The sequence below is a fragment of the Salmo salar genome, chromosome ssa04 (genome assembly GCF_905237065.1).
Source record: "Salmo salar chromosome ssa04, Ssal_v3.1, whole genome shotgun sequence".
Lineage (NCBI taxonomy): Eukaryota > Metazoa > Chordata > Actinopteri > Salmoniformes > Salmonidae > Salmo > Salmo salar.
Window position 1 is genome coordinate 9215976 of NC_059445.1, and position 27848 is coordinate 9243823.

Sequence of the window (27848 nt, forward strand, 5' to 3'; positions counted from 1 at the left end):
CTCCCCTCCTCTGGCTCTCTCGCTCTATTCCTGACAGTCCTGATGAGCTGGACTCAGGTACAGAATGGACAGATAGTACCGGTCGGCCAGATAGTTTTTGTCGTGCCAATTCTTGTTGTGCCAATTCACCCTCTGAATGGCACACATACATCCATGTCTCAAGGTTTAGAAATCCTTCTTTAACCTGTCTCCTCCCCTTCATCTACACTGATTGAAGTGGATTTAACAGGTGACATCAATAAGGGATCATAACTTTCACCTGGATTCACCTGGTCAGTCTATGTTATCGGAAAATAAAGTGTTCCTAATGTTTTGTACACTTAGTGTATATGTAGGGTCAATATATATGTAGGGTCAATATATATGTAGGGTCAATATATATGTAGGGTCAATATATATTTAGGGTCAAACTATATTGAGTCAAGAAGCACCATGGAATTATTTGAAAAATATTATTTATTGAGGGAATTATAGGATTTAATGAACAAACAGCAACAGCCATTGGTCAAATTGGTACAAAAGAACAGACAGTTTTTCAGTGTCACAGTACAATTTCAGCATCTGCTATAACTTTAGTGTGAGGCACACAGTATTATTAGTAGAACACAACCATGATCAACCTTAACAGTCAATGTGAGTGATGCTGTTGGCCTTAAAGAAGCCAAGAAAACGCAACAGTCTTTGTAGATAATGTAAATATGAACCACGTTGTATTGTAGACGTATGAGACCAGGGTAAACATCCTTCAGACATATGACTACGTTAGAACCAATGACGTTTGAATTCATGATATTGCTATAACAGTTGTTTTTCAATAGTGTTAGGTTCTAATTCTCAGAGTAAACAACTCAACAGACACTATGAAAGCTTAACCAAGTTTATTCTCCTAGAGGATCAATACAGCTGCATTAGACAAAACATGTTTCCACCAACACAAGTATATATACTCCAATTTAGATGCACTCCTCCTTCTCTCCAATCCTTCCATCTGTTATGGTTCGACAGGAAGACGAAGTGATGGGGTAATTAACTATTGTTTCTCCCTTAAGGAGATCTGACCTGACCTCAACCCCCTTGATGCCTAATCCAAAGCTCTCTCCCCTTATCAATGCCTGCCACATGTGATCGCTTCCCTGCCCAACTCACGGCTGTCATGGTGCCTGGTACCAGACTGTGTCTCTTCTCCTCCCAGAGGATCCCTCCCATAGGATCCCTGATGGCTAACAATAGCATATCCTGACACAATGTAAACGTTATACATTACCCTCTCTCCCTCAGTGACATGAATAAGTATATTTCATATTCTCAGAACCCAACAATAGGAATCTCCTGCTTCTGTGTCAGTTTTCAATGATGAAGCTTCTGATGTCTATTCAGATTGCTGGATTGGGAGAACCTGCGCCCGCACTGTGCACAACTGAAGGGCTTCTCCCCAGTGTGGACGTTCTGGTGCACTTGGAGCTTGCTGGGGGACACAAAGCTCTTCTCACACAAGGTGCAGGCGAACACCCGCTTTCTGGTGTGGACGACGACGTGCTGCCGCAAGTCGCTCTCGTGAACAAACTTCTTATGGCAGCTCGGGCAACCGTACCGTCGTTCTATGGTGCCAGGTCTAATGTGAGTAGCAAGATTACTTGAGTAAGAGGAAGTTGTGGCGCTTGGTCTAAAATGGCCGACAGGAAGTGAGGTATGAGCTGGTTGTTGAGCTCTTCTTCCTGGTATTTCAGAGTGTCTATGGAGGCTTGCCAAAGAGCGCAAACTAGCTTTGTTGGCCTCACCTGTATTTCCTGCGTCAAGACGGGTGCTTGTATTTATCTCTGTGGGACGGAATCCGGGTGAAACCAATTGCATGTTGCCTCTCATCGATTCGTGGTGTACAGGGTGAATCGTTGGTGCGGTTCTGTTAAACACTCCCTGCTTATTTCCAGTCCCATTGACCTGTGGTGTATTAACTGTACCCACCTGACCCCACTCAAAATCTCTGTCTACCTGCTGCCCACTGGATACAGAGTCAATCACTATCACATGTTCTGATGAAGAATGGAACGACTTGGGGGTAAACCCGAGGACGGCGTCAGATCCACTGACCTCCATAGCGGTGTTGTTGTAGCCTCTGGGGCCACTGGACTGAATGGCAGGGTCCTCTGTGGTGGCTGCAGTCAGTTGGGTGGTTAGCTCTTTGCTGCCTTCCACTGTTCTGGCTGGGTGGCTGATCCTAGAGTCCTGGTCATCAGCTTCTCCCTCCACCTTGATGATGAGCAGGTCTGGTTCCCCTTCCTCTGTCTCTGCTGACTGCTGATGGGGTTAAGTGGGAGAGATGAGTGAGTGAGACAGATCATACACTATCTACTGAATGGAGATATGGACATGACATGGGATTTAGTGAACTTCATAGTAGTTGCCTTGTTGTTATTGTGTTATAACCAGTGGTGTAGTGGAGGGTAAACTCCACCTTTTGTATTTTGTGCAAAAGCCTTCATAAAGACATTGGGTAGAAGTAAAATAATAGACCAATACAAATATAATTGAACATATACAGTGCATTCGGAAAGTATTCAGACCCCTTGACTTTTTCCACATTTTGTTACGTTACAGCCTTATTCGAAAACCGATTAAATTGTTTTTTCCCCCTTATCAATCTACACACAATACCCCATAATGACAAAACAAAAGCAGGTTTGAGAGATTTTTACCCCAAAATCTTTTATGAAATATCACATTTACATAAGTATTCAGACCCTTTACTCAGTACTTTGTTGAAGCACCTTTACCAGCGATCACAGCATTGAGTCTTCTTGGGTATGACGCTACAAGCTTGGCACACCTGTATTTGGGGAGTTTCTTCCATTCTTCTCTGCAAATCCTCTCAAGCTGTCAGGGTGGATGGGGAGCATCACTGCACAACTATTTTCAGGTCTCTCCGGAGATGTTCGATCGGGTTCAAGTCTGGGCTCTGACTGTGCCACTCAAGGATATTCAGAGACTTGTCCTGAAGACACTCCTGCGTTGTCTTGGCTGTGTGCTTAGGGTAGTTGTCCTGTTGGAAGGTTAACCTTCGCCCCAGTCTGAGGTCCTGAGCGCTCTGGAGCAGATTTTCATCAAGGATCTCTCTGTACTTTGCTCCATTCATCTTTCCCTCAACCCTGACTAGTCTCCCCAGTGCCGCTGAAAAACATCCCCACAGCATGATGCTGCCACCACTATGCTACACCATAGGGATGGTGCCAGGTTTCCTCCAGACGTGATGCTTGGCATAAAGTCCATAGAGTTCAATCTTGGTTTCATCAGACGAGAGAATATTGGTTCTTGTGTTCTGAGAGTCCTTTAGGTGCCTTTTGGCAAACTCCAAGCGGGCTGTCATGTGCCTTTTACTGAGGAGTGGCTTCCGTCTGGTCACTCTATCATAAAGGCCTGATTGGTGGACTGCTGCAGAGATGGTTGTCCTTCTGCAAGGTTCTCCCATCTCTAAAGAGGAACTCTGGAGCTCTGTCAGAGTGACCATGGGGTTCTTGGTCACCTCCCTGACCAAGGCCTTTCTCCCCCGATTGCTCAGTTTGGCCGGGCAGCCAGCTTTAGGAAGAGTCTTGGTGGTTCCAAACTTCTTCCATTTAAGAATGATGGAGGCCACTGTGTTCTTGGGGACCTTCAATGCTTCAGAAATGTTTTGGTACCCTTCCCCAGATCTGTGCCTCGACACAATCCTGTCTCTGAGATCTACGGACAATTCCTTCGACTTCATGGCTTGGTTTTTGCTCTGACATGCACTGTCAACTGTGGGACCTTATATAGACAAGTGTGTGTCTTAACAAATCAAGTCCAATCAATTGAATTTACCACAGGTGGACTCCAATCAAGTTGTAGAAACATCAAGGATGATCAATGGAAACAGGATGTACCGGAGCTCAATTTCGAGTCTCATAGCAAAGGGTCTGAATACTTACAGTTGAAGTCGGAAGTTTACATACACTTAGGTTGGAGTCATTAAAACTCATTTTTCAACCACTCCACAAATTTCTTGTTAGCAAACTATAGCAAACTATAGTTTTGGCAAGTTGGTTAGGACATCTACGTTGTGCATGACAAGTAATTTATCCAAACAATTGTTTACAGACAGATTATTTCACTTATAATTGTCACGTCCTGACCATAGTAAGCTGTTATTTTCTATAGTAGAGTAGGTCAGGGCGTGACAGGGGGGTTTTCTAGTTTTGTATTTCTATGTTGGGCTTTGTTTGAGATGATCTCCAATTAGAGGCAGCTGGTCATCGTTGTCTCTAATTGGAGGTCATATTTAAGTTGGTGTTTGTCCCACCTAGGTTTGTGGGAGATTGTTTTTGAGTAGTGTATGTTTCACCTCTGCATCACGGTTTGTTGTTTTTGTTAGTTCAGTTTATTGTTTACGTATCGCATAGTTTCACGCTGAAAATAAAATGTGGAACGACAGATGCTGCACTTTGGTCCGCTTCTCCTTTTGACAGCCGTGACAGAATCTCCCACCACCAAAGGACCAAGCAGCGTGCCCAGGAGAAGCAGGACAAATGGACACGGGAGGAAATCCTGGACAGCAGAGGACCCTGGAGGCAGGCCGGGGAATATTGCCGGTCAAGGGAGCTGATGGAAGCTGCGAGAGATGAACGGCGAATATATGAGGCACTAGCACGGCAACAATGGAAGCCCGAGAGGCAGCCCCAAGACATTTTTTTGGTGGGGGCACACGGGGGGAGATTGGCAGAGTCAGGGTGGAGACCTGAGCCAACTCCCCGTGCTTACCGTGGGGAGCGAGTGAAGAAGCAAGCACCGTGTTATGCGCCCTGTGTCGCCAATGCGCATTCACAGCCCGGTGCGATCTGTGCCCGTGCCCCGCATTTGTCGGGGTAGGTTGAGCATTCAGCCAGGAAGGGTGGTGCCAGCTCAGCGCTCCTGGTCTCCAGTTCGCCTTCTCGGTCCAGGATATCCTGCGCCGGCTCTGCGTACTGTGTCGCCAGTGCGTATGCACAGCCCAGTGCGTCCTGTGCCTGCGCCCTGCGTTTGCCGGCGAAAGTAAGCATCAAGCCAGGACAGGTTGTGCCAGCTCTATGCTCGAGACCTCCAGTGCGCCTCCACGGCCCAGTATATCCTGTGCCTGCCCCACGTACCCGGCCTCCAGTGAGTCTATCTAGCCTGGTGCGCCCTGTGCCTGCTCCTCGCACTTGCCCTGAGGTGCGTGTCACCAGTCTGGTGCCACCTGTGCCAGCCCCACGCATCAGGCCTCCAGTGCGCATTCCCAGTCCAGAGCTTCCGGCGACAGTTCCCAGTCCGGAACCTCCTGGCGACTCTTTACAGTCCGGAACCTCCCGAGACGGCCTACAGTCCGGAACCTCCCGAGACGGCCTACAGTCCGGAACCTCCCGAGACGGCCTACAGTCCGGAACCTCCCGAGACGGCCTACAGTCCGGAACCTCCCGAGACGGCCTACAGTCCGGAACCTCCCGAGACGTTCCACAGTCCGGAACCTCCCGAGACGTTCCCCAGTCCGGAACCTCCCGAGACGTTCCCCAGTCCGGAACCTCCCGAGACGTTCCCCAGTCCGGAACCTCCCGAGACGTTCCCCAGTCCGGAACCTCCCGAGACGTTCCCCAGTCCGGAACCTCCCGAGACGTTCCCCAGCCCGGACCCTCCAGCGACGTTCCCCAGCCCGGAGTCTCCAGCGACGTTCCCCAGCCCGGACCCTCCAGCGACGTTCCCCAGCCCGGACCCTCCAGCGACGTTCCCCAGCCCGGAGTCTCCAGCGACGGCCTGCAGCCCGGAGTCTCCAGCGGCGGCCTGCAGCCCGGAGTCTCCAGCGGCGGCCTGCAGCCCGGAGTCTCCAGCGGCGGCCTGCAGCCCGGAGTCTCCAGCGGCGGCCTGCAGCCCGGAGTCTCCAGCGGCGGCCTGCAGCCCAGAACCTCCAGCGGCGGCCTGCAGCCCAGAACCTCCAGCGGCGGTCTGCAGTCTAGAACCTCCGGTGATGATCCACGGTCCGGTGATACAAAAGCGGAGGGATCAGCGGGCGGAGCGGGGGTTACGCCGCGAACCAGAGCCGCCTCCTCTGCTGGAGGATCCGCTGGATGATAAAGTTCTGTGTACTGCACCAGAGCCGCCATAGACACTTGTCACCCTCCCTACCATCCCTTTTTTTTCCTTTTTTTTTTGTAGTTGCATTCGGAGTCTGCACCTTTGGGGGGGGTACTGTCACGTCCTGACCATAGTAAGCTGTTATTTTCTATAGTAGAGTAGGTCAAGGCGTGACAGGGGGTTTTCTAGTTTAGTTTTTCTATGTTGGGTTGTTCTAGTTTTGTATTTCTATGTTGGGTTGTTCTAGTTTTGTATTTCTATGTTGGGCTTTGTTTGAGATGATCTCCAATTAGAGGCAGCTGGTCATCGTTGTCTCTAATTGGAGGTCATATTTAAGTTGGTGTTTGTCCCACCTGGGTTTGTGGGAGATTGTTTTTGAGTAGTGTATGTTTCACCTCTGCGTCACGGTTTGTTGTTTTTGTTAGTTCAGTTTATTGTTTATGTATCGCATAGTTTCACGCTGAAAATAAAATGTGGAACAACACAGACGCTGCACTTTGGTCCGCTTCTCCTTTCGACAGCCGTGACAATAATTCACTGTATCACAATTCCAGTGGGTCAGAAGTTTACATACACTAAGTTGACTGTGCCTTTAAACAACATGGAAAATTCCAGAAAATGATGTCATGGCTTTAGAAGCTTCTGATAGGCTAATTGACATCATTTGAGTAAATTGGATGTGTACCTGTGGATGTATTTCAAGGCCTACCTTCAAACTCAGTGCCTCTTTGTAGACCTCCACAAGTCTGGTTCATCCTTGGGAGCAATTTCCAAATGCCTGAAGGTACCACGTTCATCTGGACAAGCAATAGTACGCAAGTATTGGGACCACGCAGCCGTCATACCGCTCAGGAAGGAGACACGCATTCTGTCTCCTAGAGATGAACATAGTTTGGTGGCGAAAAGTGCAAATCAATCCCAGAACAACTGCAAAGGACCTTGTGAAGATGCTGGAGGAAACTATATCTATATCCATAGTAAAACGAGTCCAATATTGACATAACCTGAAAGGCCACTCAGCAAGGAAGAAGCCACTGCTCCAAAACCGCTATAAAAAAAGCCAGACTACGGTTCGCAACTGCACATGGGGACAAAGATCGTACTTTTTGGAGAAATGTCCTCTGGTCTGATGAAACAAAAATATAACTGTTTGGCCATAATGACCATCGTTATGGTGCACTTCACAAAATAGATGGCATCATGAGGGGGGGAAATGATGTGGATATATTGAAGCAACATCTCTAGAAATCAGTCAGGAAGTTAAAGCTTGGTTGCAAATGGGCCTTCTAAATGGACAATGACCCAAAGCATACTTCCAAAGTTGTGGCAATATGGCTTAAGGACAACAAAGTCAAGGTATTGAAGTGGCCATCACAAAGCCCTGACCTCAATCCCATAGACAATTTGTGGGCAGAACTGAAAAAGTGTGTGCAAGCAAGGAGGACTACAAACCTGACTCAGTTACACCAGCTCTGTCAGGAGGAATGAGCCAAAATTCACCCAACTTATTGTGGGAAGCTTGTGGAAGGCTACCCAAAACATTTGACCCAAGTTAAACAATTTAAAGACAATGCTACCAAATACTAATTGAGTGTATGTAAACTTCTGACCCACTGGGAATGTTATGAAATAAATAAAAGCTGAAATAAATCATTCTCTCTACTATTATTCTGACATTTCACATTCTTAAAATAAAGTGGTGATCCTAACTGACCTAAAACAGGGAATTTTTTTATAGGATTAAATGTCAGGAATTGTGAAAAACTGAGTTTAAATGTATTTGGCTAAGGTGTATGTAAACTTCCGACTTCAACTGTATGTAAACAAGGTATTTTGTTTTTTTTATTTGTATTACATTTGCAAAAATTCTAAAAACCTGTTTTCACCTTGTCATTATGGGGTATTGTGTGTAGATTGATGAGGGGGGAAAACGATTTATTCCATTTTAGAATAAGGGAGTAACGTAACAAAATGATAAAAGGAAAGGGGTCTGAATACCATCCGAATGCACTGCATCTTAAAACTCTTAAGGATCTGACCCTTTTTTAATTTTTTGTCTAAAATGACATACCCAAATCTAACTGCCTGGAGCTCAGACCCTGAAGCAAGGATATGCATATAATTGATACCATTTGAAAGGAAACACTTTGAAGTTTGTGGAAATGTGAAATGAATGTAGGAGAATATAACACATTAGATCTGGTAAAAAATAATACAAACAATTATTTTGTTCCATCATCTTTGAAATGCAAGAGAAAGGCCATAATATCATATTTTTTTGTTTTGGCGCAATTTAGATTTTGTTCCCTAGATGGAAGCAGTGTGTGTGCAAAGTTTCAGATTGATCCAGTGAAACATTACAATACCGGACAATATTTTGTATCAAGTCTGCCCAAATGTGCCGATTTGGTCAACTGATACATTTTCAAGTACATAACTATAGAGAACATACAAAAATTATATGGTAATAAAAATTGTACGTTTACACACTACCAGGAATGTCATACATCATGGATCATTAGCGTATATACTAACTTTCACACATCTAGATGGCTGGGCGGGGTGGGTGTGGAGCCAGAGACAGCAGGGCTTCAAACTGTAGAACCCAGTTCCCACATTTGAATATAAAAATTGATTTTATCAAACAAAACTATGCTACATTTGTATCTCTGGGACCCTCAGGATGACAAATCAGAGCAATATTACTGAATGTAAGTACATTATTTACCTTCAGAGGTGAATGTATCAAACCAGTTGCCGTGATAGCTGTGATAGCTACTGTAAATTGGACATGCAGTTAGATTAACAAGAATGTAAGCTTTCTGCCCATATAAGACATGTCTATGTCCTGGAAAGTTAGCTGTTACTTACAACTGTCATGCTAATCACATTAGCTCAACCGTCTGGGTATAGGGACACCGATCCCGTAGAGATTAAAAGACCATCTTTTCATGAATTAGATTATATACTCTTGAATCACATTCGAAAACAGCAAGGCTCATGATCCAGGTACTGGATCATAAAGCTAATCCATAGCTTTTTTTTCCATAGGAATCTCTTGCTTCTGTGTCTAGGGCTGGCACAATTACCGTATAACCCTGTAACCGATGGCTATGGATGAAGACTGTCATGAAAATGTAATAAACCATTTAAAAACTAAATATATATATATTTTTTTTATTATTTTGTGGATCGAACAGCTGACAGAAAACGGGACGGCCGGGTATTTGTGAGGTTGAGTCAATTTCTGCCATAGAATTAGAATACAAGAATGGACATGAAAGGTCTTATAACAGTATAAAAGGTCAGCCATTTTGTTCAGGGAGTTTGTCAACCATGGGCAGCCAGTGCGCTGCGATAAGATGTTGTGTAAAACAATGAATTTGAAGATTATCTGCACAGTATGTTTATTAGCTAGCCAGCCAGTTTAAGTTGAATGATTTCCAATAATTGTTGAAATTAACTGCCAATATGCCAACATTCCATACAAACAGTGCAGTCAATCCACAGCCATACACTGGCTGAAATCAGTTGATGATAGGTCTTATACAAGTTGTAAATGCAATAAGTACTGATATTGTATCATATTATAACATTCACAGCTTTCCAAGAAAACAAACATTGAGACATTTATGGTCTGTTTATATATATTTTAGAGGCTATTTAAACAGAAAGTGTATAAAACCCTTATAAACTGTATTTAGAATTACATGACAATATTTTAGGATAACAATCATTATATTTCTGATATAGCACATGCCTTACTTGTATTTTTCTGCATAAGTAAAAGCAGGAAATGCATCACCTCTGCCTCTACTGCCACTAGTTCCAATTAGACCGGATTGGATTTCTCCCTGACCACAATGGCTGCCATTCTCACTCCATTCTAGAACTGAGTGTTTATGACATAGCCCCTCTAGTATTTAATAGGATCTCCATGGTTTCTGCTGTAACATGGACTCCCCAACTTGATGAAACATTGTTGCTACTTGCTGAAACAAGTCAGGAGTGGAGAAGACAAAATGTGCGTTTTTTGCTATTCAAACGGTTATAACAGTGACCACAGTCAATTGGCTGACCAATTACCATCCAAAATTCCTTGACCGTCACCACCCTATTTGTGTCACTTCTCAATGATGAAGCTTCTGATGTCTATTCAGATTGCTGGAGTGGGAGAACCTGCGTCCGCAATGTGCACAACTGAAGGGCTTGTCCCCAGTGTGGACGTTCTGGTGCACTTGGAGCTTGCTAGGGGACAGAAAGCTCTTCTCACACAACGTGCAGACGAACACCCGCTTTCTGGTGTGGCTTACCATGTGATGCCGTAAGTAGCTCTCGTGGAGAAACTTTTTATGTCAACTCGGGCAACCATACGGTCGTTCTACAGTGCCAGGTCTAAAGTGTGTGGCGAAATTACTGGAGTGAGAGAAAGTTGTGGCGCTTGGTCTAAAATAGCCGTCAGGAAGTGAAGCAGGAACTGGTTGTTGAACTCCTCTTCGTGGTATTTCAGAGTGTCTATGGAGGCTTGCCAACGAACACCAACTAGCATTGTTGGCCTTACCTGCATTTCCTGTGCCAGGACTGCGTGTATTTTTCTCTGAGGGCCGGAAGCCAGGTGAAACCAATTGCGTCGTGTTGTCTCTTATCGATTTGGGGTGAATCATTGGTGCGTTTCTGTTAAACACTCCCACTCCCTGCTTATTTCCAGTCCCATTGACCTGTGGTTTAGTAGCTGTACCCACCTGACCCCACTCTAAATCTCTATCTACCTGCTGCCCACTGGATACAGAGTCAATCACTATCACATGTTCTGATGAGGAATGGAACGACTTGGGGGAAAACCTGTGGTTTTCTAACCCTACACTTCTCATTTCTATGTCTGAGCTAGTCTGTGTTTCTGGGCCCACTGGGCCACTCCCTAGGTCCATTACTTTAGTGTGAGCAGCAGAGGCGCCATCATCAGTCGCTACTACCTCTCTCCACACCTGGTTTAAAGAATCTCTTAGGAGATTGAGGTCCCCGTTCATATCACACTTTGTGTCCAGACTCTGTCTCTCTGCTCTGGGTTCAAATCCTGTGTGCTGCTGTGATCCCTGGTTCACATTCCCTGTTTCTGACTGGAGGAGAACGGCATCAGATCCACTGACCTCCATAGCTGTGTTGATGTTGTTGCCTCTGGGCTGGAAGACAGGGTCTATAGCCGTTTGGGTGGTTAGCTCTCTGCTGCCCTCCACTGTTCTGGCTGGGTGGCTGATCCTAGAGTCCTGGTCATCTGCTTCCCCCTCATCCTTGATGATGAGCAGGTCTGGTTCCCCTTCCTCTGTCTCTGCTGACTGCTGATGGGGTTAAGTGGGAGAGATGAGTGAGTGAGACAGAGAATACACTATGTACTGAATGGAGATATGGGCATGACATGGGATTTAGTGAAATTCATAGTAGTTGCCTTGTTGTTATTGTGTTATAATCAGTGGTGTAGTGGAGGGTAAACTCCACTTTCTGTATTTTACACATGCCTTTACAAACCTTTGGCGCAAAAATGCATTGAAAGTATAGGGACTTTTACTTTACTCACTGTGTATGGCGATCAACGTTTACCAACCATATTCTTTTACCACTACATCACTAGTTATAATGTGCTGACATACCGGTCTATACAGACATAACCTCATCACCAGGTGGAAGGAAGTGTCTGGTGCACGAGACTAAAACAGACATAAGTCTGTGACAGTCTAAAATCGGCTGTTAAAATGGGAACTTACCTCATCACTTGTAGCATCCATATGCTTTGATGGAGAGACATCCTCTTGGTCCACGTCTATGGGCTGTCTGTCTCTTGGTATGCTGCTGTTCCCAAAACTCCTGTTGGAAAGTCTGTTTCTGCTTTGCCAAGTAGGTCCTGGAAATAAAAGGGGAGGTTAATTTGACCCCATCCATCAATGTTGTTTTACAAAGTACCAAGCAAGCATAATACCTTCATGACGTACACTACCGTTCAAAAGTTTGGGGTATCTTAGAAATGTCTTGTTTTTGAAAGAAAAGCTAATTTTTTTTGTCCATTAAAATAACATCAAATTGATCAGAAATATAGTGTAGACATTGTTAATGTTGTAAATGACTATTGTAGCTGGAAATGGCAGATTGTTTATGGAATATCTACATAGGCGTACAGAGGCCCATTATCAGCAATCATCACTCCTGTGTTCCAATGGCACGTTGTGTTAGCTAATCCAAGTTTATAATTTTAAAAGGCTAAATTATCATTAGAAAACCCTTTTGCAATTACAGTTGAAGTCGGAAGTTTACATACACTTAGGTTGGAGTCATTAAAACTCATTTTCAACCACTCCATAAATTTCTTGTTCGCAAACTATAGTTTTGGCAAGTCGGTTAGGACATCTACTTTGTGCATGACAAGTAATTTTTACAACAATTGTTTACAGACAGATTATTTCACTTATAATTCACTGTATCATAATTCCAGTGGGTCAGCAGTTTACCTACACTAAGTTGACTGTGCCTTTAAACAGCTTGTAAAATTCCAGAAAATTATGTCATGGCTTTAGAAGCTTCTGATAGGCTAATTGACATCATTTGAGTCAATTGGAGGTGTACCTGTGGATGTATTTCAAGGCCTACCTTCAAACTCAATGCCTCTTTGCTTGACATCATGGGAAAATCAAAATAAATCAGCCAAGACCTCAGAAAAACAATTGTTAAATAATTTTAAAGGCAATGCTACCAAATACTAATTGAGTGTATGTAAACTTCTGGCACACTGGGAATGTGATGAAAGAAATAAAAGCTGAAATAAATCATTCTCTCCACTATTATTCTGACATTTCACATTCTCAAAATAAAGTGGTGATCCTAACTGACCTAAGAGGCCACATTTTTACTAGGATAAAAAAAAATTACATTTTTTTTAAAAAGAAAAACTTTTTTTGTCATTTAGCAGACGCTCTTATCCAGAGCGACTTACAGTAGTGAATGCATACATTTTATACATTTCATGCATTTTTTATTATATGTATTTTTTTTGTACTGGCCCCCCGTGGGAATTGAACCCACAACCCTGCCGTTGCACACACCATGCTCTACCAACTGAGCCACAGGGAAGGCAGGAATTGTGAAAAACTGAGTTTAAATGTATTTGGCTAAGGTGTATGTAAACTTCCAACTTCAACTGTATGTTAGCACAGCTGAAAACTGTTGTTCTAATTAAAGAAGCAATAAAACTGGCATTCTTTAGACTAGTTGAGTATCTGGAGAATCAGCATTTGTGGGTTCGATTACAGGCTCAAAATAGCCAGAAACAAAGACCTTTCTTCTGACTCATTACCTGACTATCTACATATCAGGGATTACCATTCAGTTATATATTTGAAACCCAAGCTATGCTTAATCCACTAAAATATGTCACATTCAACGTAAAAGGTCTTAACAGCCCGATTAAGAGGAAAAGAGTCTATACATACCTTAAGAAATTAAAGGCTGACATTGTGTTTTTACAAGAAACACATCTTACAGCCAGTGAACACAAGAAACTAAAGAGGGAATGGGTAGGACAAGTTTTTGCGTCCTCTTTTAACTCCAAAGGAAGAGGAACTGCAATTTTGATAAGTAGACACATCCCCTTCTGCATCAACAATTAAATCCTTACCTTCTAATAAATCTGATGGGGAGGATGGCTTCCCTCCAGAGTTCTATAAAGAATTTAAGGAGCTGTTGGTACCCTACCTTATGGAGGTACTTAAAAAAACAGGGAGGACAACTGCTTTCCAGAGTCTTTCTCTCAAGCAGTGATTACAGTAATCCACAAGAAAGGGAAAAACCCGCTAAAGTGCGCGTCCTATAGACCAATCTCTCTCCTTAACACAGATTGTAAACTGGCCACCATACCATCAAGCATCAGTTTCCTTTTACATGGTCGCCTATGGGCTTCACATATTTTAGCATAATGGCGGATGGTAACCTGAACAACCTCTCTATAAACTCAATCTGGCCGGTTTGTTGCAAAAGGTGGAGGGTGACCTGTGTAAATGGATGGACTTGCCTCTCACTCTACTGGGTCGAATCAATGTCATTAAAATGAATGTCCAACCCAGATTTCTATATTGATTTCAATCTCTCCCTATCCCTGTTCCCGCAGCATTCTTTTCCTCTCTCGACAAGCTGACCAGACGGTTTATCTGGCACGGCAAAACCCCTCGGGTTGGCCTGGATAAACTGACCCTGGATTACGGTCAAGGGGGCTTAAACCTCCCCAATGTTAGAATGTACTACTGGGCTGCACAGTCTAGGTTTCTGGCTCAGAGGTCTGACAATGGTCCCTCTCCCTCATGGTTGAACATTGAAAAGTTTGAGGTAAATGATAACACTGGGGCAGAATTGTTTTACAAATGGGACAGAAAATCTATAAAAACCATCACAGACAACCCTTTAATCATACATTCTGTCCTGGCATGGTGCAAACTGCATGAGCTGTTCAGACGATAGGGATTTCTTTCCCCTAAAACCCCTCTATGGAACAATAGATTGATTCCTATGTTTTTCCAGAATAGTAACTTTAGACCATGGTCTGATAAAGGGATCACTCTACGGGAACATTGTTATGAGGAGGAAGTTCTTATGTCTTTTGAACAGCTGAAACAGAAATACCACTTGTAGTTAACTATAGAAGTACCTGTTAGACAACTACAAAACTTTATTAGGGTGACTCTCAAGGGACAATGGAACCTACCTAAGATGTCACCTATTGAACAACTCTGCCATGCAGACCAACCACTGTTCAAGACCATTTCCCGTGTTTACGATGCTCTTATGTCAGGACTAACACTGCCTGAGCTAGATAAACGCCGACTTAGATGGGAAAAAGATCTGGGTATTGATCTTGATGAGGGTCTATGGAGTGACCTATGCAGGGATGGTGTTACATCCACATTGAACTCCAGATACAGACTGATCCAGTTTAATTTCCACCATCAGCTCTATATCACCCCATCTAGACTGCACAAGTTCAACCCTGATATCTTCTCCCTATGTTTTAGATGTGGCTCAGATGAAGGAACATTCCTCCATTCCACTTGGCAGTGTTCAAAACTACACGGTTTCTGGCAGGGGGAATGTGAAACCATATCCTCAATTCATGGGGCTGCATTCCCTTTAGACCCGGAGGTCTGTCTACTGGGTAACTTTACTAATTCCAATCTTAGGCAAAGCCATACTATAAAGCCAACAGAAATATTGCTTGCGATTGCCAAGAAATGTATTGCCTTGAAATAGAAATCGGATTCCTCCCTGCCAGTTGCAATGTGGCTATCGGAAGTTAATAGTTGTATCCCAGTGGAGAAAATCACTTACTGCCTGAGGAATAAGTTAGAGACATTTTACAGAATTTGGCAACCTTTTATTGACTATATGGAGAATCTCCCCTCACATCATATTGATTGAATCTCTATATAATCCTCACATAATGTTTCACACTTAATGTATAATATGTAGCCTACGGCTTCTTATTATGACTTTTATTTATTGTATTTTTGTATATATCATTTTAACTCGTCAGTCACTGTCACTTTGTCATATTGTTGTCTAATATCTTTTCATTTTTGTTTTGAATGTTCTTAATTGGAAAATGCAAAAGTAAAATATTCAACAACAAAAAAGAATCGTCCGTTTCCAGCTCCAATAGTCATTTACAACATTGACAATGTCCACACTGTATTTCTGATCAATTTTATGTTATTTTAATGGACAAAAAAAAAGTGATTTTCTTTCAAAAACAAGGACATTTGTAAGTGACCCCAAACTTTTGAACGGTAGTGTATGTTATGGGTCAATAGAGCTAGAAGGATCCTAGCTGTGTTGACACTACAAAGTCAGCATGATACGTCATATATGGAATGTCAACAATACTGCTGGGCCCTAACTGTTCTGACATTACATAAACCATGGATGTATTATACTTGCTTTGAACTTTGTAAATCACAATTGATTGACGGGGTCAAATTGAAGATTAATGTAATTTAGCCTATGTGCACTGTCAAATTCATCATTACCACCACCAACCTGTCGTTGCCGTCTCTCGATGGTTGTGTCTGTTTAGCAGGCGTATTCCATGGAAGCGATTGTGGACGGACCCATCTGAAAACTTTGTTCTCTCAGATCGAAACCTCGCGATCTGAAGTTCCATCAGTTTCATTTTCCTCCGGAGAAATTCGTTCTCCTTGTGGCTTTGGGTCATCTTCAGGTGTACAACCGCATAGCCATCGTCAACAACTTTGCAGATTTCGGTTACAGCCGCGTTGGCTAGCACCTCCATGATTGAGGCTATCTGCGCCTGGAACTCGACCACGGAACCCGACATTGTCCCCCGACGCTTTTGGCCCCTTTTCAATGTAACAGTATTTGCGTTTTAAATATTATGATTATCTACAGTTATCTACCAGTCTATTAAAACAAATAATCATATCAGAAACTAAACGTCAATTTGCAGCTAGCATTGTTTGTAGCTAGCTGGTGAGATGTTTTATTTCCTCACGTCACAGTAATGTAATCATATGCTGGGCAGTAGAATTTAAAGTTTAACACCGCCACCTACTGTACAGGAGTGCTGCACAACAATGTTGTACCTACGTAATAAACAACATGTTCTCTGGTGAAAACAATATTTCATGATTTTTCTAAAATAAAGCATTTCACTATTTGGGGTATTTCTAATAGAAATAAACAACAAACGATTTATAACAGTATGACAGACTAGCCTAGATATGAATTTCATCCACATCTTTACAGCCTATCAATCTGATTGTCAATCTACTGTATCTTGTCGAAAGGCAAATGGAAATTCATTCTTAATTGCTGTTCTTTGGTACATCCCGGAAACGATACAATTTCATAAGGATGTTCAAAATCTTAACTTGTTATAACTTATACATTATCAGTCCACTCTGGACCGAGCATCAAGCCAGTTGAACTGAAAACACAACCACTACACACAGGAGGGAAGCGTTCAATGGGGAAACCAATGAAACTGTTAAAAACACATGGATTCAAGTTTTCATATGAAACCCCCAGTAGGGTGGAGCCCTTACAACTAGGGCCAGGAGGTTTCCCCTGCTCTGGTCATGTGGTGAGGAAAAACTCCTGGCCCTGACCATCATTACACGTGGTGGAGTAGTATGAAGTTGTCCCTAGACGCTGATCTTGTGTCAGTTTAGCATTTTTCCCCACTAATGGTTAATGTTAGGATTGTGGGAGAGGAAGCTGATTCTAGATCTGTACCTAGGGGAAACTTCACCTTGGAACCCTCAGAGCAGCCCCACGTCCTGTGGCCTGCCACCAGTGTGGACGAGGAGATGCTTCTTCATGTTGCCGGACTGGGTGAAGCACTTCCCGCAGTAGACACAATGAAACGGTTTCTCTCCGGTGTGCACCCTTTCATGCATCTTCAGCTGGTGGCTGTGGGAGAAGCGCTTGGTGCAGTGGCTGCAGCCGTACGGTTTCTCCCCGCATGTGCCTCCGGACGTACGCTTGCTGGGGGACGGGCATTCCGCAGAGGCTGCACCGGAGCTGCCTCTTGCCCGTGCAAGGCGTTAGCTGTTGTGGCTGCTTTTCCATGCATTTTGATGAAGTAGTAGAGCCACTGTTGATATTCGGGAACGGGGCTTGCTTCCCTCTTTGGGGAACCTGGTGGAAAGTAACACTTTGGGAAGAAAAGCTGTTTCGGGTGGACAGTCTGTTGAAATCGAGCGACTTGGACCTCGATCCTACAGTTCTCCCTTGCTCCGCATTTTGAGTGTCAGCTGGACACTTGTCTGTCTATTCAGACGCTATTCCCCCTCCCCATCTCCCTCTTCCACAGTAGATTTGGCCTAAAAAAAATAATAATTGAAGGGTATGAGCTCTACAAAGCTCTCAAACAAACACGTCTATTATAACTCAGCTATTACCAGGCTATAGTATTGATCCAATGGCTTGAATGAAGTTGTTCATTTACTGACTTAACTCATTGACACAGAAAATCTGAAGTTTCTCTCTCCTCAAAACCTCTCTCTGCCGCACCTGCTGTCTCTACCTTTGAATACTTTGCTATGAAAAGCTAACTGACATTTACTCCTGAGGTGCTGACCTTTTGCAACCTCTATAGACACTGTGATTATTATTTGACCCTGCTGGTCATCTATGAACGTTTGGACATCTTGAAGAACGATCTGGCCTTAATGGCCATATATTCTTATAATCTCCACCGGGCACAGCAAGAAGAGGACTGGCACCCCTCAGAGCCTGGTTCCTCTCTAGGTTTCTTCCTAGGTTCCTGCCTTCCAAGGGAGTTTTTCCTAGCCACTGTGCTTCTACATCTGCATTGCTTGCTGTTTGGGGTTTTAGGCTGGGTTTCTGTATAAGCACTTTGTGACATCTGCTGATGTAAAAAGGGCTTTATAAATACATTTGATTGATCGATAATTCCCTGTACTTTTGAAAGGAAAATTACCTTTCTTGCCTGATTTAATTTGTCAGCAAGGCGAGAACATACAGATACCTACCAAAATAAAAGAAACACCAACAAAGTGATTTAATAGGTTGTTGGGCCACCACGAGCCAGAACTGCTTCAATGCACCTTGGCATAGATTCTACAAGTGTCTGGAACTCTATTAGAGGGATGCGACGGTGTTCTTCCACGAGAAATTCCATAATTTTGTGCTTTGATGGTGGTGGAAAACACTTTAAAAAAAGTGTTCAATTGGATTGAGATCTGGTGACTAAGACGGTCATGGCATATGGTTGACATCATTTTCATGCCCATTAAACCATTCAGTGACCACTGGCGCCCTGTGGATGGCGGAATTGTCATCCTATGGGGGCATAGCCATTGTAGCCAAAATAATGGCCTGTCCAGCATTTTTATTCATGACCCTAAGCATGATGGGATAATAATTGATTAATTAACTCAGGAACCACACCTGTGTGGAAGCACCTACTTTCAATATACTTTGTATCCCTAATTTGTTTTCATTATTTTGGTAGTTACCTGTATATTTATGGTCAATCTATATCGGGTCAATATATATTTAGGGTTAATCAATATAGCAGGGGTATTCAAATCTTACCCTACGAGGTCCGGAGCCTGCTGGTTTTCTGTTCTACCTGATAATTAATTGCTCCTACCTGGTGTCCCAGGTCTAAATCAGTCCATGAATACAGGGGAACAATGAAAAAACGCAGTGGAACTGGCTTCCAGGTCCAGAGTTGAGTTTGATGGCTATATAGGGTCAACCTATACTGCTCAAAAAAATAAAGGGAACACTTAAACAACACAATGTAACTCCAAGTCAATCACACTTCTGTGAAATCAAACTGTCCACTTAGGAAGCAACACTGATTGACAATAAATTTCACATGCTGTTGTGCAAATGGAATAGACAACAGGTGGAAATTATAGGCAATTAGCAAGACACCCCCAATAAAGGAGTGGTTCTGCAGGTGGGGACCACAGACCACTTCTCAGTTCCTATGCTTCCTGGCTGATGTTTTGGTCACTTTTGAATACTGGCGGTGCTTTCACTCTAGTGGTAGCATGAGACGGAGTCTACAACCCACACAAGTGGCTCAGGTAGTGCAGCTCATCCAGGATGGCACATCAATGCAATCTGTGGCAAGAAGGTTTGCTGTGTCTGTCAGCGTAGTGTCCAGAGCATGGAGGCGCTACCAGGAGACAGGCCAGTACATCAGGAGACGTGGAGGAGGCCGTAGGAGGGCAACAACCCAGCAGCAGGACCGCTACCTCTGCCTTTATGCAAGGAGGAGCACTGCCAGAGGCCTGAAAAATGACCTCCAGCAGGCCACAAATGTGCATGTGTCTGCTCAAACGGTCAGAAACAGACTCCATGAGGGTGGTATGAGGGCCCGACGTCCACAGGTGGGGGTTGTGCTTACAGCCCAACACCGTGCAGGACGTTTGGCATTTGCCAGAGAACACCAAGATTGGCAAATTCGCCACTGGCGCCCTGTGCTCTTCACAGATGAAAGCAGGTTCACACTGAGCACATGTGACAGACGTGACAGAGTCTGGAGACGCCGTGGAGAACGTTCTGCTGCCTGCAACATCCTCCAGCATGACCGGTTTGGCGGTGGGTCAGTCATGGTGTGGGGTGGCATTTCTTTGGGGGTGCTACACAGCCCTCCATGTGCTCGCCAGAGGTAGCCTGACTGCCATTTGGTACCGAGATGAGATCCTCAGACCACTTGTGAGACCATATGCTGGTGCGGTTGGCCCTGGGTTCCTCCTAATGCAAGACAATGCTAGACCTCATGTGGCTGGAGTGTGTCAGCAGTTCCTGCAAGAGGAAGGCATTGATGCTATGGACTGGCCCGCCCGTTCCCCAGACCTGAATCCAATTGAGCACATCTGGGGCATCATGTCTCGCTCCATCCACCAACGCCACGTTGCACCACAGACTGTCCAGGAGTTGGCGGATGCTTTAGTCCAGGTCTGGGAGGAGATCCCTCAGGAGACTATCCGCCACCTCATCAGGAGCATGCCCAGGCGTTGTAGGGAGGTCATACAGGCACGTGGAGGCCACACACACTACTGAGCCTCATTTTGACTTGTTTTAAGGACATTACATCAAAGTTGGATCAGCCTGTAGTGTGGTTTTCCACTTTAATTTTGAGTGTGACTCCAAATCCAGACCTCCATGGGTTGATAAATTGGATTTCCATTGATTATTTTTGTGTGATTTTGTTGTCAGCACATTCAACTATGTAAAGAAAAAAGTATTTAATAAGATTATTTATTTCATTCAGATCTAGGATGTGTTGTTTAAGTTTTCCCTTTATTTTTTTGAGCAGTATATATTGTATATTTCAGATTCTTCAAAGAAGCAACCCTTTGCCTTGATGACAGCTTTGCACACTCTTGGCATTCTCTCAACCAGCTTCATAAGGTAGTCACCTGGAATGCATTTCAATTAACAGGTGTGCCTTGTTAAAAGTACATTTGTGGAATTTATTTTCTTCTTAATGCATTTGAGACAATCAGTTGTGTTGTGACAAGGTAGGGGTGGTCTACAGAAGATTGTATTTTACCAAACAGGGCTAAGTCCATATTATGGCAAGAACAGCTCAAATAAGCAAAAAGAAACGAAAGTCCATCATTACTTTAAGACATGAAGGTCAGTCATTCCGGAACATTTCAAAAACTTTTTTACTTTCTGTGCAGTCGCAAAAACCATCAAGCACTATGATGAAACTGGCTCTCATGATTACCGCCACAGGAAATGAAGACCCAGAGTTACCTCTGCTGTAGGGGATAAGTTCATTTTATTTTTATTTTTAACCTTTATTTAACTAGGCAAGTCAGTTAAGAAAAAAATCTTATTTTCAATGACGGCCTAGGAACAGTGGGTTAACTGCCATGTTCAGGGGCAGAACAACAGATTTTTACCTTGTCAGCTCGGGGATTCGATCGTACAACCTTTCGGTTACAAGTCCAACGCTCTAACCACTAGGCTACCTGCTGCCCCATTAGAGTTAGAGTTACCAGCCTCAGAAATTGCAGCCCAAATAAATGCTTCACAGAGTTTAAGTAACAGACACATCTCAACATCAACTGTTCAGAGGAGACTGCATGAATCAGGCCCAGCTACCACAATTGGTTCTTTGGAAATTGTAGAAACCTAAGTTGTTGGTTTCCCATTGGTTCTGGAAACGAAGTCATATCTTTCCTGACTGGTAAAACTTAACGTTTTTTTTAAACGTTCTAAAAACGGAAGTGAACATTTTGCTTGTTCTGGGAGATTCTAAAAATGTTTTACCATGGTTCCCTGAAAGTTTTACTGGGAGGTTTTATTAAATGTTCTGAGAACGGAAATTCTAGTTTTTTTTAAGGTAATTAAATAACGTTCTGAGAACATGTTTCAATAAGACTTTCATAACACTGCTAGCTTAGTTTGGGTTAACTGTTTTGATCTCCAAGCACAGATGGTACACTTGCAAACACATTTCTTTTTTTATTATGGCACGGCATCAGTGAGATTCTAACCTATGATCTTCTGTTCTCTATCCATGAAATGACTTCACAGTGCCACCAGGATGGAGCTAACACGCCATGTTAATTTTTTAACTTATACAAAGCTGTTAATTTGTCTCTATTCAAACAGACCCCTTTCAAAGGAAACAAGCACTCATTAAGATCTGTTGTGGCCAATAAGTGGGAGCGGCCAACACACCTGAACACACTTAACATGATAGAGGATAGAGTTATGCTGATGCTAAGAAAGGAATGTATGTTTTTAAATAACATTCTTAGAATGTTTTTTGAACGTTAATGTTTTCGTGTGGTTTTTATGGAACGTTTTAGAAAACCTGTAGGAAACGTTATGCTGAAATACTGAAATTCCCATCTAAGAAACATATGGTTCTCAGAACGTTATGTGCTAGCTGTGGTCAATCTATATAGTGTCAATATATATTTAGGGTCAAAATATACTGAGTCAAGAAGCACCATGGAATTCTTTGAAAAATATTATTTATTGATGGAATTATAGGAATTGACAAACAAACAGCAATAGCCATTGGTCAAATTGGTACAAAAGGACAGTACAATTTCAGTATCTACTATAACTTTAGTCTGAGGCAGCTATATTGAACCATGATCAACCTTAACAGTCAATGTGAGTGATGCTGTTGGCCTTAAAGAAGCCAAGAAAACGTAACAGTCTTTGTAGATAATGTAAATATGAACCACGTTGTATTGTAGATGTATGAGACCAGGGTAAACATCCTGCACAAATATGACTACGTCTGAAGCAATGACGTTTGAATTCATGATATTGCTATAACAGCTTTTTTCAATAGGAATTTCTTGCTTCATTGTCAGTTCTCAATGATGAAGCTTCTGATGTCTTTTCAGATTGCTGGAGTGGGAGAACCTGCGTCCGCACTGTGCACAACTGAAGGGCTTGTCGCCAGTGTGGACGTTCAGGTGCATTTGGAGCTTGGCGCGGGACACAAATCTCTTCTCACACAAGGTGCAGGCGAACGGCCGCTTTCTGGTGTGGATGACAGCATGCTGCCGCAAGTCACTCTCGTGGGCGAACTTCTTATTGCAGCTCGGGCAACCATACGGTCGTTCTATGGTACCAGGTCTAACGTCTGTGGCGAGATTACTGGAGTGAGAGGAAGTTGTGGCGCTTGGTCTAAAATGGCAATCAGGAAGTGAGGTATGAGCTGGTTGTTGAGCTCTTCTACCTGGTATTTCAGAGTGTCTCTGGAGGCTTGCCAATGAGCACCAACTAGCTTTGTTGGCCTCACCTGTGCCAAGATGCATACCTGTATTTATCTCTGAGGGCCGGAAGCTGGGTGAAACCAATTGCGTTGTGTTGTCTCTCATCGAATCGTGGCAAATCATTGGTGTGTTTCTGTTAAACCCTCCTACTCCCTGCTTATTTCCAGTCCCATTGTCCTGTGGTGTAGTAGCTGTACCCACCTGACCCCACTCAAAATCTCTACCTACCTGCTGCCCACTGGATACAGAGTCAATCACTATCACATGTTCTGATGAGGAATGGAACGACTTGGGGGAAAACCTGCGGTTTTCTAACCCTACACTTCTCATTTCTATGTCTGAGCTAGTCTGTGTTTCTGGGCCCACTGGGCCACTCCCTAGGTCCATTACTTTAGTGTGAGCAGCAGAGGCACCATCATCAGTCGCTACTACCTCTCTCCACACCTGGTTTAAAGAATCTCTTAGGAGATTGAGGCCCCCGTTCATATCACACTTTGTGTCCAGACTCTGTCTCTCGGCTTTGGGTTCAAATCCTGTGTGTTGCTGGGGTCCCTGGTTCACATTCCCTGTTTCTGACTGGAGGAGGATGGCGTCAGATCCACTGACCTCCATAGCGGTGTTGTTGTAGCCTCTGGGGCCACTGGACTGAATGGCAGGGTCCTCTGTGGTGGCTGCAGCCAGTTGGGTGGTTAGCTCTCTGCTGCCCTCCACTGTTCTAACTGGGTGGCTGATCCTAGAGTTCTGGTCATCTGCTTCTCCCTCCACCTTGATGATGAGCAGGTCTGGTTCCCCTTCCTCTGTCTCTGCTGACTGCTGATGGGGTTAAGTGGGAGAGATGAGTGAGTGAGACAGATCATACACTATCTACTGAATGGAGATATGGGCATGACATGGGATTTAGTGTAATTCATAGTAGTTGCCTTGTTGTTATTGTGTTATAATCAGTGGTGTAGTGGAGGGTAAACTCCACTTTCTGTATTTTACACATGCCTTTACAAACCTTTTGTGCAAAAATGCATTGAAAGTATAGGGAGTGTTACTTTACTCACCATAAACAGCACTGGTTATAATGTGCTGGGATATATACGCCTATACAGACATAACCTCATCCCCAGGCGGAAGTGTCTGGTGTCCGAGACTAAAACAGATATACGTCTGTGACAGACTAAAATAGGCTGTTAAAATGGGAACTTACCTCATCACTTGTAGCATCCATATGCTTTGATGGAGAGACATCCTCTTGGTCCACGTCTATGGGCTGTCTGTCTCTTGGTATGCTGCTGTTCCCAAAACTCCTGTTGGAAAGTCTGGCTCTGCTTTGCCAAGTAGGTCCTGGGAATAAAGGGGGGAGGTTAATTTGACCCCATCCATCAATGTTGTTTTACAAAGTACCAAGCAAGCATAATACCTTCATGTCCATGTGTAATGTGTGTATAGAGCTAGAAGGATACTAGCCGTGGTGACAGTACAATATACACTCAGTGGCTAGTTTATTATGTACACTGCTCCGTTCACGAAAATGGTTCGCTCCTACAGAGAGCTAGTCAGGTGTGCTGTGGCTTGCTGTATAAAGCAGGCAGACAGGCATCGAGGCATTCAGTTACTGTTCGACTGAATGTTAGAATGGGCAAAATGAGTGACCTAAGCAACTTTGAGCGTGGTATGATCGTCGGTGCAAGGTGCGCCGGTTCCAGTAACTCAGAAACGGCTGGTCCTATGCACGACAGTGTCTAAAGTTTACCGACAATGGTGCGGGAAACAAAAAACATCCAGCTGGCGGCAGTCCTGTGCGTGAAAACAGCTCGTTGATGAGAGGTCAAAGGTGAATGGCAAGAATCGTGCAAGCTAGCAGGCGGGCCACAAACAGGCAAATAATGGCGCAGAACGGCATCTCAGAACGCACAACTCAGCGGTCCTTGTCACTGATGGACTATTGCAGCAGACGACCACACCAGGTTCCACTCCTATCAGCTAAAAACAAGAAGAAGCGGCTCCAGTGGGCACGCCATCACCAACACTGGACAATTGAGGAGTGGAAAAACATCGCCTGGTTGACGAATCCTGGTTCCTGCTGCTTCATTCTGAGGCAAAGGCAGGATTTGGCGTAAGCAGCATGAGTCCATGGCCCCATCCTGCCTGCTGTCAACAGTACAGGCTTGTGGCGGTGGTGTAATGGTGTGGGGAATGATTCCTGGCATATGTTAGGTCCCTTGATACTAATTGAGGTACGTTTCCATGCACCAGAGAATTCTGGCTGTTCTGGTGGCAAAGGGGGGTCTGGCCCGGTACTAGATGGATGTACCTAATAAATTGGCCACTAAGTGTATATATCCTGTATGTATTAATAACACATATAGGGCTAATGTCAATAATACATCCTTAACTGTATTGACATGCATACATCACAGCCGTATTATGCTTGATTTGTACTTTATGAAACATCATTGATGGATGGGGTCAAACTGAAAATGATCATAATTTATGTGCACACTGTAAAATTAAGCATCATCACCAACCTGTCGTTGCAGTTTCTCGATTGTTGTGTCTGTTGAGCAGGCGTATTCCATGGAAGCGGTTGTGGACGGACCCATCTGAAGACTTTGTTCTCTCTGCTCGAAACCTGGCGACCTGAAGTTCCATCAATTTCATTTTCCTCCGGAGAAATTCGTTCTCCTTGTGGCTTTGAGTCATCTCCAGATGTACAACCGCATAGCCATCGTCAACAACTTTGCAGATTTCGGCAACAGCCGCATTGGCTAGCACCTCCATGATTGAGGCTATCTGCGCCTGGAAATCGGCCACGGAACCCGACATTGTCCACAAACGCTTTTGGCCCCTTTTCAATGAAACAGTATTTTTGTTTTTCTATATTATGATCATTCACAATTATCTATCCAGCTAGTAAAATGGATACATGCATATCATAAACTAAACATCGCTAGCTAGCTTTGTTTGTAAGTAGCTGTTGAGATTTGTTTTTTCCTCATCTTCACGGTAATGTCATCATAAACTGGACTGTGTAATTCAATTGAAAGTACAACACCGCCACCTACTGTAGAGGAGTGCTCCACAATAACAACAATGGTTTAGATGTGTAGTACTGCTTTCACATAGGATTTACGGTCTTTTTCTTCTGTAAAAAAAAGGGCAATTTTTATATGATCCCCTTACAAACATGCCTATTTTTAACACATTCTTGCCTGAATACGCCTTTTATACCTCCCATGTGCATGCCGCTGTTGGGTGGTAGTATTGGTGTGCAGATGTGGGTGGGCGTCTACTTTAATACATCCATTGAATATAAATACATACCACCAAAAATAATATATATATAATAATATATCTATTATTAATGCATTCAGGCAGGTCCTACGAAACATTATAAGACGAATAAAAATATATTTTCAAAATAATAGAATAACATATTTTGGGTTTAATTGGGCTACGTTACGTCCAAATGAATGAAATTAATTGTTCATTATTTTGTTCATTGAACAGACAAGACCCACCTACCCGATCATAGTCATCACATATATATTTTATAATAAGAATATAATGGAATACAGGGGGGAAAATGACATTTATATTTTCCCTTCACAACTTGACACGGAAACGTGTGGAACCGACAGCCCAAGTCCATGCTTTTTTGTTCCACGTTTCATCTCTACCATCACTCCACTTTGTTAGGGAGCAGGCGCGTATGCTCTTACATTGATAATATCTTCATCATGATACCAATAGAAAATACTAGCAATCTATATTTTCAAAATAATGTGATTCTCGTGTTCAAATTTCACAACCTCCGCGGGCGTTAAAATAGTTGCCTATACGCGATCGAACAAAAAATAGTGCTACACTTGATTCAGGCTACACTATTGCATGCTAAATGTTTCTGATCAGTGATCGATAAACACTTGATTCAGGCTACACTATTGCATGCTAAATGTTTCTGATCAGTGATCGATAAACACTTGATTCAGGCTACACTATTGCATGCTAAATGTTTCTGATCAGTGATCGATAAACACTTGATTCAGGCTACACTATTGCATGCTAAATGTTTCTGATCAGTGATCGATAAACACTTGATTCAGGTTACACTATTGCATGCTAAATGTTTCTGATCAGCGATAGATGAGCAAATGAATACCTATTTGCGCAGCCAGAGAATTAACCAAGTAGCCTATAGTTACAGATGGAGATTCAGTGAAACAACAGGTTTTTGGTCGGGAGTAGGCCTAGGCTACTAAACGACTTGAGTCAAGAGCAAAATAACCCACCTGTTAAACTACTGGCAAAATATTCTAATAAATGAGCTAACTAGACAAGATGATCAGAGCAGCACTCACCTCAACTATAGATAACATTTCTCCAGACGAATTGCAGCCTAACCAACATCCAAACGGAGATTCAGTGAAAACTCAAATCTGACGTTGATTGATTTATCAAGACGAGTCCCCAAGCTTG

The 27848-nt window shown here is 43.5% G+C and overlaps 2 protein-coding genes across 6 annotated transcripts; both read right to left on the reverse strand.

Moving 5' to 3' along the window:
• Positions 1-438: 438 nt before the first annotated feature.
• On the reverse strand, positions 439-16650 carry LOC106602254 (zinc finger protein 658B-like). 4 transcript variants are annotated; one of them, XM_045716414.1, is made up of 4 exons: positions 16162-16650; positions 11853-11989; positions 10899-11429; positions 439-2025 (listed from the first exon to the last, which is right to left on the reverse strand). In XM_045716414.1, exons 1-4 carry the CDS (start codon positions 16457-16459, stop codon positions 1348-1350), a joined length of 1644 nt encoding a protein of 547 aa, XP_045572370.1. In that variant the 5' UTR covers positions 16460-16650; the 3' UTR covers positions 439-1347. The 4 variants fall into 4 exon arrangements, with proteins under 4 accessions (XP_045572370.1, XP_045572371.1, XP_045572372.1 ...); XM_045716415.1 differs by having other exon boundaries at positions 10899-11426; positions 16162-16639; XM_045716416.1 differs by having other exon boundaries at positions 439-2295; positions 11241-11429; positions 16162-16639.
• LOC106596369 (zinc finger protein 773) lies at positions 439-26404 on the reverse strand. 2 transcript variants are annotated; one of them, XR_006769540.1, is made up of 4 exons: positions 25898-26404; positions 24577-24713; positions 22755-24194; positions 439-620 (listed from the first exon to the last, which is right to left on the reverse strand). XR_006769540.1 is itself a non-coding variant. In XM_014187667.2 (3 exons), exons 1-3 carry the CDS (start codon positions 26193-26195, stop codon positions 22977-22979), a joined length of 1653 nt encoding a protein of 550 aa, XP_014043142.2. In that variant the 5' UTR covers positions 26196-26404; the 3' UTR covers positions 22606-22976. The 2 variants fall into 2 exon arrangements, 1 of the variants encoding a protein (XP_014043142.2); XM_014187667.2 differs by lacking the exon at positions 439-620 and having other exon boundaries at positions 22606-24194.
• Positions 26405-27848: the final 1444 nt, after the last annotated feature.